This window comes from Fusarium sambucinum, chromosome III (genome assembly GCF_050947815.1).
Source record: "Fusarium sambucinum isolate potato_lamoka chromosome III, whole genome shotgun sequence".
Lineage (NCBI taxonomy): Eukaryota > Fungi > Ascomycota > Sordariomycetes > Hypocreales > Nectriaceae > Fusarium > Fusarium sambucinum.
In genome coordinates, this window is record NC_139292.1 from 1,981,731 (window position 1) to 1,995,300 (window position 13,570).

The following is a 13,570-nucleotide window of genomic DNA, read 5'->3' on the forward strand; positions in this document are numbered from 1 at the left end:
AAGTCTTTAATGAGAAAAACGAAAAAAAAAAGAACACCAGGCATTTCAATGACTCTTTCTTTGCTGTGACTCGATCGTTGAGATATCATGTAAAAATATACGAGGGAACGTGATGGTAAAAAATGTTTATATTTCTAGCCGTTGCAAGCAGCTTTCAATTGCTATATCCATTTCCTTCTCTTCCTGCTCTGCAATCCTTCTAACCCTTGATGGGCAAAAAACTCCTTCGTCTGTTATTTTCCTTTTAGTTTGTGATTCATCAGTTGTCATACAAAAACTCGCATCGAAGTATGTCGGCGTTTCAGCCATTTCTATCGTCCGCAACGCCATCTCATATGCTCCCGAATTATCCCAATGCAACACCTAGTTCTTTGTTGATGTTTTCATTATGTGTTGAAACCTGTCGATGCCTGCCTGTCGAGTCTTGATCGTGCCGAGTTTGTCTAGTATATACCTTGAGTGCGATATTGGAAAGTGTCATAACTACAAGAATGTCAGTCAGGCGTAAATGAATGTAAATGTGCGGTTACTTACAGTCGAGTGTAGTAGCTACCGAACGACTTCGCGACGAGATCATCCACAAAATGTTCTGCTTCCTCCGCGCTCAGATGAAGTTGGAACCTCTGTCGGAGAGTGCTTGTAACTTGAGCAATACCAACCGCGAAACAAGGCATGCTAGAGTCATGTCCCATCATTGTTACCAGGTCAATGATGTTATCTGCCGAGCGACGTAAAGCTACAATTAATGTTAATCATCTTTCCCTGCGAAAAACCATTGAGAGGACTAACCTTGGAAAGCTTGCTTGCAGAGTCTCTTGTAATCTTCAAAATCGGAAGACATGGGTCCACCCAAAACATCGACATATTCATGCGTGAGTTTGAAAGGAGCAGCTTCAAAGCCAACAGAGCCAGGCGAGTTGGAAAGCATAAAGCCAAAGTCAATATGAATGATGTGTCCCTCGCTGTCTACCAAGACATTACCGTTGTGCCGATCCTTGAGCTGCAACACGTAGGAGATGATGCTGTATGCCGCCAAAGACTTCTTGAATGCGTCAACTCCGGCACGGAAATCTTTGCTGTCTGGTTTGCCAAAAGCTTTCAGGAAGTGATCTCTCAAGGTCGCGATACGATTGCGAGGATTCTGGCCAGACTCGACAGAAGCGAGAGTAAGACTTCGCTTTAGGGAGTGGAGAGACACGCCGCTCGTAATGGTTTCAATGAGACCTGATGACTCGCCTGTAACCAGTATTCGCATGCGCTTCACCCAGACATCGGTGCCAGCATCAACCCAAATCTTATGACATACGTCGATAAGCTGGCAAGCGAACGCTTCTTGTCGAAGATCCGCTCCTGTCTTGACAATGACACTCACTAAATCCCAGTTTTTCATCCAACCATAAGGTGAGGATTTGCGGATTCGTTCCTTCTTGGCCTCCCAAGCCTCACCAAAGACGGCCGCACTAGGGTCGTCGCGATCACCACGACGTTGCACGCCACCAGTCTTGATATCGTTTTCCATTCGTTCGCGGCCCGCACTTGCATTGAGGTTGGGGTCGATTTGAGCATCTTCCTCCAAATCAGGATTGTTTACGGGGACCGGAGTTGTGCTGGTTTTGGCGATGATAGTGTCGAAGGTTGGACCCTGTTCATCGACGTCGAAGCTCTTTTCCTCAAGACTCTGCATACTAGCGATGATCTTAGCTCTGATAGCAGCCACCTCCTGTTTAGGGCGCTTCCCGCTAGTAGCCTCGAGTTGTGCAAGCATTTGAGAAGCCGTTCGCATGTGTGTAGCTAGAGCAGAGAAATCAGGCTGATCGGCTGGCGTGCTTCGCTGTATTGGCAGAGTCATCCTTCGCGAAATGGGTCCCGGGCTGTTGGATCGGGATGTCCCTGTACCGGATGATCGTGGCGTCGTCAAGTCCAATGTCGAAGTGGATGGTGTAATCCCGATGGGGAGACGCTGAGCATTCTGACTTTGTGCAGGCTGTGTAGAAGCCCTGACTGGCGACTCGTCGATACCTTTGAGCAATGGTGAGCTTCCCAAGTCGCCGGAAGCAGGCTCAAAAACACTATCTAGTGCGGGTTCTGGAGCTTTGACTGTAGGCGAGAGGCGAGGCGAGTCAGAGAGATCGAATATTCGCTTCGCTCGAGATGTGCCTCCAAGAAGAGTGTTCAGAAGCCGGTGGTTCTCGGGCGTATCGGGGTCAAAGGAGAAATCGTCCCTCAAAACTTCCACCATGATCAGATAGGGGACCTTTTCCGCACTGTTAAGTACTGTCGCCTCTGCGGGGTTCACGCGTACGATTCGATGGTGACGGCTCTTTCCAGGTGATCCATTAACCAGCGTTGGAGGGCAAATAACTGGAATATCAACCTCGGCTGGCAAATCCTGTGATATCAAAGCCAGCTCCGCGCGAAGGGCGCTCATTCGAGCAGGCTTAGGAACCAGCACTAATCGATTTGAGATACCCTCCAAGGCTGTCAAGAATTGTGTTTGCGACCTGAAATAATGCTGCCTCAGAAGCCTCGTCTTTTGTACGGGAGACAGGTCATTTACAGCAAGAATCGCCTTGGCATGATGCGAGTGCCTCCGGTTGGGGTTGTCGATTGGACGTTGCGTAGGGCCTGCTGAAACTGGCGTCGTCGGTCTCGTCGGGGGCCGGGCAGACGGAAGTGGGAGAGAAGATGTGCTAAGCTTGGCTCCTTCCAACGATCTCAGCTCAAGAGCAGACGGTCGAGTCGTGTTAGCCGGCGTCCTTGATCTTTGAGGTGGGATGATCACTGGCGACGGTTGGGGACTACGGGCAGGCTTGGGAGAAGAGTCCCTGGATCCTTTGGGGTCCGGCGCACTGAAGGTACGGGTACTCTCTCGAGCGCGTCTTGAGCGTGAATTCCCTGCTGTAACCGTACGTGCCCTAGAGGGCTTGGTGTTCTCCTTGGGTTCCTGCGTGTCATTAGTGACAGGCTGTGGCTTGCGGGCCTGAGCAACTGCGAGAGGACCAGCCCACTGCGGAAACATCGGCAGCGCAACACTAGCAAGCACGAAGCTAGAGAGGACTGTAACGGGCAGAACATTCTCGGTTATCTTCTCGTGTCGAGCGGTATCCGCCAGCCCAAAGACGATATGCTGGACCTTGTTATATACACGGCGACATGTTTGAAACGAGTCAGATGACGGATTGGACGATAAATCGTGAAGATATGTCTGTAACAACCAGAAAGTCTGCGCATACAATTGTCAGTATTCTGCCACCATACAGTTCATGACGTGGTGGTTCTCGCATTCCATGTCAAAGGCTAAGTTGAGCATGGTTACACGTACCAGCAGCGCAGCTGTGACGGATTCCTCGCACAAGTCCATCAAAAACTCCTCCAATGCCATTGACTCATTGTGCACGCTGATTATAAGGTGGCATAGCTGTGGTAAGAAGAACTCGATGTCCTCGTAGGGAAACTGGCGCAGCTTCTGGCAGAGAACATAGTGAATCCCCACGTGGTCGGCGTAGCGGCTGTTGCGACAGGTGGCATTAGCGATTGGCGAAGTCGGAGACGGCGGATGAAGCGAGATGGTCAAGTAGGGGATGTGGCCAGTATCAACACTCGGTAGAGGGCGTGCAGGGGGGTTGTAAGAAACTCACGAGAGGTAGGAGACGGGGAGAAAGGGGTTGGAGTTGAAGACGTCGGACTCAAGGAACCTCTGAAGCAGGTCCCACGACATTGGTTTACGCGGGGGAGCAAGCGCCTGTAATGGACAGCTGGCGGTTCGTCATCTAGGGTTTGTACAGGAATTGAAAAGAACGGAAGAATGCTCCTATGATATGTGATTAGGAGAGCTAGAGGTTGGCGCTGCAGCGAGAGGACGAAATCAAGAGGCCATTCATGTGACAGAGTTGGTTGATGTTGACGAAACCGTCCCAGCCCGCCTTCTTTAGTGGGAGGATTTACAGGAGTCGCAGCGGGTAAGGTAGACTAAAGGCGTCCATCCGTCTTAGAATAATAGTGGATAATTTCAAAAGGACGGCGGTATCGCTGAGGACCAAGGGTGGGAATAATACTATCTAGCTGGCCACTTGGCTTTAGGTGATTCAAGCTAAGAGTTCACCTCTGAGAAATAAAGGAAAACCTCCTGGTAGTCCAATGAGACAGCTTGCTGCACCCCTGAGGCCGAGCCAAGCCTGGGGCACTAGACTGAAATACTGTCCTGGAATTGTACTTGAGACCGCATGGGTATATTATGCATGGACCCTTTTGGCGATTCGGAGGGCCATATCTATCCTTCTCCATATTTTCTTCATAGAGATTGTCTCATTAACCAGATTTTTAAGTATAAAGATAGCATGTCCTGTACATATAATTATATCAATTCTTACATGCCCTCAATCTACAAGTCTATTACATAGGTAATTAATTTCCTTGTTATAGTTTGCTGCTCAATTAGAGGTTCGTTGCTGACGTCAGTTACCCTACGTCAGTGGTTTGTGTTACTCCAGGGTAGCAACAGCAGATAAAATCAAACCAAGACAAAAAAAATGACGGAATTGAAGAGGACCGATCACAGAGAGAGTAGAACGAGAGTAAGGTTCGGTTTTATCGCATAATGACTTTTAACCACAAAGTGAGGGACGAAGCCACATTAGCCTTGAAATCACATCGACTTACTTGACAACCCTCCAAATTTTGCTACATATGACCATTCATAAACCACCATTTCATCAAGTACAAGGGATTAATGGACAAGGGAGTATAATGATATTCCGAGAAATTCTATATGGCTGCTTGAACTGGAGATGATCCCGCAAAACACCAGTAACAATCGTATCCATCCCATAAACGTATAATGATACGCAAGCTTCAAATAACATGACAAAAGCTATGGGACGAACTGTCTTCCGTAGCGCCAAACACCGGCTCGATGCGAGTCCTCCCGAACGCCAACCACTTGATCATTATTTCTCATGACACGTCCCAAAAAACAAGAACAACAACAACAAAATGCTTGCACAACAATCCTTCATATAGGGCCAAAGCACAAAGCTCTATGTCGCTTTCTTCTTTCGACCACCGCGCGTTCTCTTTTTGGGTTCCTCGATTTCCTCATCGCTTGAGCTCTCTTGCTTAGCTTTGGACCTGCTGCCCTCCTTCTCGTTCTCAACGCGACTAACAATTTCACGTAAGAAATCCCATTGTTCATCTGTCTCAACAACTTGCTTGAGCATTGATGCAGTAACTCTCTTCGAGCCCTTATCCTTTGCTACATCGGCGCTCTTCGTCACGAGTTGAATCATGAAAAGCTCGAGAGCTTTGCCCACGGCAATCGGGGTTTGCTGCGCAACTTTGCCAACTTCCTCGTCAGCCTGCATAATTCGCTTGATCCTGGCTGTGGGGAATTTGGTTCGGACGGGAGATGGGTCGATTGCAGGCGCCGCAGGGGGCGCGGCTTTGCGCGGAGGCATGTTGTTATCGAACGGTGAAGCGCCAAACGTAGAAGTTCGTTCCAGATCACCAGCTGCGGTCAGCGGTGGGAAGGGCGTGTCGTATGTGGTCGCGTTGTGGTTGGAAGTTTGCTCTAGGTATGCTTGGCCGAGCGAGACGTGTCGCGCTTGAGGCTGTTGTAGGTGTGAATGCGAATAGGCAGGATCACACTCGTAGCCGTAGCCGGAAAGCCTTCTTTGGTCCGGTGTAGAGTAGATGTAGTGCTCTGGAATAGAAGAATGTCGCGATGGGTAGGGCTGATATTCCGGCCTTGGAGTTCTTGGTTGCGCAGAACTTTCTTGGTAGTCTAACTCTAAATGATGGTACGTGGAATCGGCTGAGATACGACTGGTGTTGTTGAAGTGAGGAGAAGGGGGAACGTAGGAAGAAAAAGAAGCAGATCTGTTGTAGGTTGGGGACTCTGCTTTATATTCGTATCCCGGCCTAAAGTGACTGTCGGTTTGTGGATGATGTACTTCTTCCTGAGTGGGACCGTTTGAGTAAAAAGAGGAGAGGTCCGGAGACTTGGGGGCATAACTGTCGTCGGCAGACATAATAATTTTTTTTGTCTGGGTCTTTCTCCTGCGGAGCTATTGGGTTTATGGTGGGGCTTTACACGCCGAAGCGGCCGGGCTAAAAGTATTAAAGTCCAGCAGGAAGCCAGTTAATGAATGAAATCCTCTTTGTGGATATACGGCTATTGTACGCGAGCCGATCAACTTCGATAATAAAGAGCAGCGCTGTATACTGCGGATGACAAGGTGCCTGGCGGCACAGACAAAAGAACAGCGGGGTGATGCGAGCCTGCGTCACAGAACAAGGTAGCTAGCTAGCTGTAAGCACAAAACTGTATGTGATTTGCTTTTCACCGTTGGACTTGTGTTTTTGGAATTTCCTTTTGTGATCAAAAGAAAGACCAACAAAATAGTAGGTAGTCGAAAGCTAGATCACTAACAGTCAATGGCTTGCTTGTTCGATGGGTCGAGCTGAATCTTTGTATTGGCTGTTGTGCTCTGTTTGGTTATTCAGACAAAAGCGCGACCATCCGAGTATAGTACTGAGATATATGTGATGGGAGCCTAGAGCCTGTGACAAGGAGTCAAGAGACAAAGCGATAGCTGAAAGGGATCTCTCTGGGCTAATATATCATACGAACAACAATTCCAAACACTGACTAGTTTGCCAGGAAGGCAAGATGCTGCAGCTGAACGGGTGCCGATAAGAGCCGTGCGTAATGGACAGGGGAAATAAGGAGTTTGGTTCACGAATCAGCAAGCTTGGGTTCCCGTCCTTTGACAGGGTTTGGGAATGACGATGTGCTCTAATTTGACGTGATTGTCGACAATGTAGTGTGGCCGTCCTGACGGGACCGCATACGGGGCAGAGGGTAAGGTAAGACTTGAAGACGCAGACGGGGAAGAAACGACAAATTGCTGCCTTTTCAACTATCGCAAAGCGGTTGGTTGCAGCGCAGTAGGAGGGGACGGGTTACTAGTCTATGTAAGACAACCCCTTGCAACCAAGATGACAGCAATGATCTGCTCTGTCAACACTCTTGGTGGAGGCAGTAGTAAGCGGGTTGAAACAAGGGTCGGAAGGCAACAATGCGCGTGTAAGCCGGGTGATCAAGAAGAATATTTTGAGCCTCAATCGAACTGGTGGTGTGGATGCTTAAAGCTGGTTGCTAATGATGATGACGACAACGATGGTGATAATAAAGAGGTCTAATGTGACATGATGGATGTGTACAGTATGGCAGCCGATAACTCGAGGGCGTTTAATAGACGTGAATATTTGCTTTGATGGGACTGATCTGTATAAAATATGGCCGTGTAAGTGAGTGCAAGGAATAATGTAATGATACAGTAATGTTGGACCTGAACCTTGGGGCGGAGCAGTGTATCATATAACCAGTCTGGCTGTATGTTACCCAGTTCCGGTAATAACTGAAGGCGATGGCTGTGGTCATGCGTCGCTATCACGGAGGTAAGAGGCGTCAGTAATCGGCAATGGTATTCGACAACGCGGCGGCAGATGGCGGGGGAAACGAGGGAATGCCGGCCGTTTATATGTGCACATGGATAGCGGAGGGATGTCTCCTGTATATACGAGATGGATACAGGCTTGTGACTTGACGCCAAACACCAAATCAGAGACGGCATCGTCTCAAGCTGATCCTCGGGCATGCACATACAATAGGTAACTGTCCGGGCAGGTTCTGTAAGGAACCGCCCATAGACGGGATCTAGTACAGGCTCCCACACTGCGCTACAGTACGCCATGGTAGTATTTATGCAACCTACTCAGCTGGGTACCTGCCCTGTTGCCTTGTGGAGAGGCTGGAATCCAAATGTTTAGACTACCACGTGTGCCCCACACCATAGATGAGCATCATTTTACCAACCTTCGCATGTATGGGTATGAACTTTAGTTCTTCATCAACGATAATTTCATTCTTACAACACTGCGTCTACTTGAACTTAAGTTTCCTACCTCGGGCACCCACCCTTCAAAACTATGGTGCGGTGCTATCTTTCTTGGAGGAAAGTTTCTTGTTTCTGCAGATGCATCGTCAACCTCAGACATAACATGGCTTGAGCTATCTATGCCTCACATCAGCCGCACAATGCGCCTGCGCGCTGGTGGAGTCCATTCCATCCATACTCCTCCAAAACATGCGCGGAAACCTAGCGCTGATTCAGACACTGAAGTAACTGGCATGGCCTGGATGCCTTTGCAATCCTACACGCTTCAACCTTCCGTCCATAGCTCGCGCAGTATCGACTAAACTATCTACCGTATTATTAACACAATACGCCACCTAGCGATCCATCCTGCAGGCACGCATTCCGTTCTATGCCAAGTAAGTTTAAATGTTTTTCTTCTTCTTTTATCAATATTTCTACTCTGTTTCTACACGTGTTTATGATGATACAAGTTGAGCTTTAATCTCTGAGCAGGCCTGGTGAGGACGAAGCCGAGTTTTACACTATGGTTCCTGATTCACCAACTACAGGCCTTGTCTGTGAATTTTTACTTGATCTAATCTGACTACTACACTTTATCACCGTTCAATGTACCCCACTCAAACATTCGTCTTCTAATCTCCTTGACAGCAGTTCGAAGCCCTTGTAGTCGCCTCTCCTCTGTGCTCGAAAGGAACAGCGAGGCTATTGGCCATGCGTGGATGCCGCCATCAAATTTCTGTCCTTCAGCCTGAACACCAATTTTGGCCTGTCTCTTGAGAAAGTCTTCAACATCTGGGGCAAAGACCTCTTCTTCCCCAAAGATGATAAAATATCCTCGTTCAGGACTGGCTGCTCTCCAGAGATTGTCGTCGATGCAATTTCCAGGGGAGGCTGGCTGCTGTTGGATCATGTTTTCACCCGCGTATTCTTGTGCATACTTCCACAGAGTACGCTTGTCCAAGAAGTCACTTTTGGAATTGTAGTGCAACTTCGACATGAGGGTTATCCATGGCGAGATAAGTGTTGCTATTCGGGGCAAGGGTAGATGTGGTGGATCAAGATCAGTAAGGTCACCTCGGATACCGAAATTGACGCCTTTGTTCTGGCTGCCTGCTTGAGCACCCAATTCGAGCAGCATGCTGAGGATCAATGAGCCACCAGCTGAGTCGCCTGAGACGCAGACCTTGGAGGCGTCCTTGACAACTTCGAGGACATGCTTGTAACCTTCCAGTGCTTCCAGAACCTGCGTTGGGTAGACTCGATCGGGTACCAAAGTGTATTCAAGCGCAAATATGGCCGGGTTTTTGAATCCAGCTTCGACCAGGAGGTGATGCCAGGTCATAAGGAACTCGAGATAAAAGTAAGTTGAACCCATCAGGAAACCACCGCCTTGTGACAATTAGTATTACGTAGAGAAGAATTGTACGAGTTCCGCGTCCTACCATGGAGATAATAGAGGACAAAATCCGGAGGATGCTCTGGTCGGTGCATAATCCAGGTACCTTTGGTTTGAATAGCTCCCTGTTATCTATTAGTTAAACAACCGGCAACTAGAAACAAAAGGCATACTTGTCCTATATTATACTCTCGATAGTGTACTGGAGATCTGACATAGCCATGTCGAAGCATCCGCCATCGAGTGAATGGCAGTGCAACGTATTTGCCAAAGAAGACCCTCCCAACTTTGGGGGGCATGTGAGCAAACGCATATCGTACGCAGCGTATCACGAAATCCTCGAACACTGTGGCCGTCTGTGTAAATGCGATTTGTCGACTCGGGTGAGTCAAGTAACGATCGGTGACAAATTCATAGGGTAGTTGTATTACTATGTTTGTCATGTGAGTTAACTTGTGGCAGATATTCAGTGAGCTCATCTTTACCCACATAGAAATGGCAAAGCCTTGAGGCCCGTGAACAGAGTAAGAAAGAACCCAGCGTTCCATATGAGCTGAGGCGCGAGAAATATGAGAAAAACTCCGCAGTCAACGAGGGTTATAGGGCCGAGGATCATGGTGAGGGAGCCTTTGCCTGGGTCATGGAAGTCCGAGAGAGAATGGCTGACAATGTTCAACACATAAGTGAGTGTTTTGATAACAGAAGCGTTTAAAAATCGACCGGGGTAAAATAAAAGAATAAGAGTAAGAAAATGAGTATCCGTAACCAAATCGCTACAGATTGCAGAGATCTCAAGATCTATCCCTGACGCGTTGAGAGAGACGGGTATCAGATCGATGATGGAGGGGCTGGTGTCGCTTGGTTTAAGTGCTGGGATTTGGAAACCCGCCTAGCCTGACAGATAGTTGAAAACAACAACCCTCCTTACATGTGATGCGATGACTTCGATTATTAAACTTCAATATCCATATTTCCTCTCCTTACCCTAAAGGAACACCCATCAGTTGATTAATGCGAGCGAACGATAATGATATTTCGTCGTCTTGCAACAGCTGACATAATCTGGTTGGGGCCAATTTCTCACCGCATTCAGATTCTGGCAATGACATCGAGTGGGTTTTAAACATCTTCTCAATAAACGGAGCTTAACATCTCAGGATCTACGTCGCAGCTACAAAACGAGCTGTCGATACCAACTGCTTGGCATATTCGAAAGAGAAATCCTCCAAGCTCGTTCATATCGACAATTCCCTCATCCAAAATGGGCGAATCCCTTCCAGAAGAAGCGCCTTTCCCGCTGACTGATGTTGATAAATGGGTTCTTTCACAAACGGACGAAGAGTTTCACAAACATGACTGGCAGGAGCTGAAGGGAATTATTGGTAAGTGACTCTAGTTGATCATCTACTCGACGACTACTTTCTGCCGTGAGACCAGCCATTGATACAAGTCAGAGGCGAACAATTTATCTGTCTTGAAGCGCAAACCTTCTGACCTTCGTCGATACATGGCTTGGACTGCCGAAACAAAAGCAGAGTATGGCTCCATGACAAACTACTTGCTCGTCAACCGCCTACCCAGGGAATGGGGCAACCCGCCTTTCACCCCCGCGTCTTCTGTTCCATTTGAAGACCCTTCAGACTACCGTGTCCTGATTAATGACTGGCCCTATGGCTTGGATCCCGAGATTCGGCATATTGTCGTATGGTTGCGCACAACTATTCCAACAGATCTCGAGACTGGCGATATGACGCCTGAGAGCAGAGCACTGGTTCAGTCTTTTGTAAAAAAGACTTTCATTGATGCTCTTGGCCCAGACGGAGAGGATCGTGTGTTGTGGTTCAAAAATTGGGTAGCCCTTCAAAGCGTGCGCGCTCTGGAGCACATTCATGTTTTGGTCCGTAATGCCGACGTCGATACCCTGGAGCGATGGACAGGAGAGCGTTCGAAGCAAAGCACTTAGACAGACAGACAGCCAGACCGGTCGATGCCCGAGTAGATAAAATAGAAACAATTGACCTAATTAAGCAGCACGGCGCGCCCTTCGATTGCCTGGGGGAGCTGCACCTGCGCCAGCATCGCCGGCTCCTTGAAATTCAGCCATCTTCTGCTTTCCCATACCGAGCAGTCCACTTCCGAGGTACAGGCCGTAAGCAGGGAGAACAAGCCATAGGAACCAAGCTTTGTTTCCGAAAAAAATGACGGAAATAACTGAGGCCCAGGTAACCCAGATAACGTCAAACATATACTCAGTCAAACCGGGAGAGGACAGATCTTCACCAGCGGTGCGAAGTGCCTTGGTCGTCGGGTCGTACTTTGGTCGGCCGGAAAACTCGAGAACATACTCGCAGATGAGGGCCGGAACAGAAAAGAGACCGTATAGCCAGAGAGATCGAGAGCGGAATAGAAAGTGAGCGAGAAGAAAGAGGGCATTGACGACAAGAGAGCCGACGTGGAGGTTGTTCAGCGCCGCGGCGTTAGATTTGGCGCGATCCTTCTTCGCTTTCTGGGCCATTGTGACTGTTGTATGCTACACGTATAAAGACGATGGGAGCCTTGCTATGCGGTGGACAAGAGAATGAAAAGTGGTTTAAAATGAAGCTCGAGTATTAAGTTGATGAGTGAGTGGAATGACGAAACTGGACGTTGATGACAAGGGATCGCCTTCAATTGCAGTGATCTGATAGGACCTCCACTTTCCGACTTCGGGTTGGCCTTATCCTGGTGTAAAGCTCGTCCAAGAGCACTACCTAAGTAACGAGATGAGACTTCATATCGAATAGCAGCATGTATCTATACCTACTTAAGTATGTTTACAGCTATATATCTCCAACTTTTATCACTCAGACATTCAGTTTTGAGTAAAACGATTCTTGCTATTTCATGCATATCAAGTTCAAGATCCAAGAAACTGGATACCTTTACAATCACGTGCGTATAGGTGGGGTCATAGTACGATAAGCGATAAGCGCACAACTTTTTGAATTGGGGCTAAATCGTGAACAACTCTTCTACCTACTAACAAAAGGAATCAATCCCTCATCCCTCCCAGGCCGTCATCACGTTACCGTTGCAGTCGCCTTTGCCGAGTCTTGACAGCCTATTCACAATGTCTCACCAGAAGAACGAGAAGGAAGTCGGTGATGCTCCCGTACGTTGATACAATCCCCCGCCTACGACCGCGATTGCGATTGCGACTATGGCGACGATGCTAACACCTACATTAGAAGAGCCACCGCATCCGAATTACCCTGACCAGCCGAAAGGTCCAGTCTCTTGAGAAGGTCAGCGCTGAGCTTATTGAGCGAGCTCGCAGCAAGGGCCTCACCATTAAGGGCCCCGTGCGTCTCCCCACCAAGAACCTCAAGATCACCACCCGAAAGACCCCTTGTGGTGAAGGTTCTAAGACTTGGGACTCTTACGAGCTCCGCGTCCACAAGCGCCTCATCGACCTCCACGCCCCCACCGAGGTTGTCAAGTCCGTCATCGTCAACAGTAAGGGATACCGTTTCGTCAGGGTAGTTGCAGAAAATCTAACAAGCTTACAGTCGAGGCCGGTGTCGAGGTTGAGGTTACCATCGCTGCTTAAATGTGGTCACGGTCCTAATCAGTGGTAAAACAGCCTGGTGGTGTCCTGGCATTGTGAGGGAAGGGAATGATGGGAACATCAGGATCTTGCCCGCAACAAGAGTGGTGGATATAGGATACTCAGTCATGATTAATGAATATCTGAGAACCGCGTGTTCTACCATTCAAAACTACCATCTGACGTTGCCATTGTGTTGACATTGTATACTGACTTGAACGGACCGTATTGATTCGCAACTTTGAACTACCTAGACAAGACTTATTCAAGGGTAGATGTAGCTATTGGACGACCCCTAATTGTTTAGCATTCATAGTATCAGCGATCATTCTTTTATCAGGAAGGAGGAAACCCTGGACACTGTCGTACCAATCGAAAAGGGGGCTCTTACCTATGCCTGAGCAGGCTCTCTGGGTTCATATCAGATACAATATATCTGGATTCCATAAAATACCTTATTTGCACCTATGTCTCTGTTAGCACTACGAAACCTGTGGCTGAGATATTTGAGACTTGTGATTACAGGTACTTATGCTTTGGTTAAGGTCAGCAGTCTTTGTAAGTACATATACTTAAAGGATGGTTGCTAGGCGCAACCCTGAACCAATCACAGCACAGTACATCCACGATTCTAGGCAGGTACCGCGC

At 48.2% G+C, this 13,570-nt stretch overlaps 6 protein-coding genes across 6 annotated transcripts; 2 read left to right on the forward strand and 4 right to left on the reverse strand.

Moving 5' to 3' along the window:
* Positions 1 to 443: 443 nt before the first annotated feature.
* FSST1_010848 (1-phosphatidylinositol 4-kinase) lies at positions 444 to 3,718 on the reverse strand (the record flags this gene model as incomplete). The annotated part of the gene is made up of 5 exons (XM_083233921.1): positions 444 to 483; positions 535 to 736; positions 790 to 3,223; positions 3,323 to 3,509; positions 3,639 to 3,718. 5 exons carry the CDS (start codon positions 3,716 to 3,718, stop codon positions 444 to 446), a joined length of 2,943 nt encoding a protein of 980 aa, XP_083080544.1.
* Positions 3,719 to 5,036: 1,318 nt separating this feature from the next.
* Positions 5,037 to 6,026, reverse strand: FSST1_010849 (uncharacterized protein; the record flags this gene model as incomplete). Its single annotated transcript, XM_083233922.1, has 1 exon — positions 5,037 to 6,026. The coding sequence occupies one exon, from the start codon at positions 6,024 to 6,026 to the stop codon at positions 5,037 to 5,039; it is 990 nt and encodes a 329-aa protein (XP_083080545.1).
* A 2,500-nt stretch (positions 6,027 to 8,526) lies between these two features.
* On the reverse strand, positions 8,527 to 9,952 carry FSST1_010850 (Alpha/Beta hydrolase protein; the record flags this gene model as incomplete). The annotated part of the gene is made up of 4 exons (XM_083233923.1): positions 8,527 to 9,329; positions 9,383 to 9,461; positions 9,510 to 9,766; positions 9,826 to 9,952. 4 exons carry the CDS (start codon positions 9,950 to 9,952, stop codon positions 8,527 to 8,529), a joined length of 1,266 nt encoding a protein of 421 aa, XP_083080546.1.
* A 645-nt stretch (positions 9,953 to 10,597) lies between these two features.
* Positions 10,598 to 11,299, forward strand: FSST1_010851 (GIG1 family protein; the record flags this gene model as incomplete). The annotated part of the gene is made up of 2 exons (XM_083233924.1): positions 10,598 to 10,718; positions 10,791 to 11,299. The coding sequence occupies 2 exons, from the start codon at positions 10,598 to 10,600 to the stop codon at positions 11,297 to 11,299; spliced, it is 630 nt and encodes a 209-aa protein (XP_083080547.1).
* Positions 11,300 to 11,359: 60 nt separating this feature from the next.
* On the reverse strand, positions 11,360 to 11,851 carry FSST1_010852 (SND2/TMEM208 family protein; the record flags this gene model as incomplete). The annotated part of the gene is made up of 1 exon (XM_083233926.1): positions 11,360 to 11,851. One exon carries the CDS (start codon positions 11,849 to 11,851, stop codon positions 11,360 to 11,362), a length of 492 nt encoding a protein of 163 aa, XP_083080548.1.
* A 594-nt stretch (positions 11,852 to 12,445) lies between these two features.
* Positions 12,446 to 12,925, forward strand: FSST1_010853 (40S ribosomal protein uS10; the record flags this gene model as incomplete). Its single annotated transcript, XM_083233927.1, has 3 exons — positions 12,446 to 12,487; positions 12,564 to 12,831; positions 12,885 to 12,925. The coding sequence occupies 3 exons, from the start codon at positions 12,446 to 12,448 to the stop codon at positions 12,923 to 12,925; spliced, it is 351 nt and encodes a 116-aa protein (XP_083080549.1).
* Positions 12,926 to 13,570: the final 645 nt, after the last annotated feature.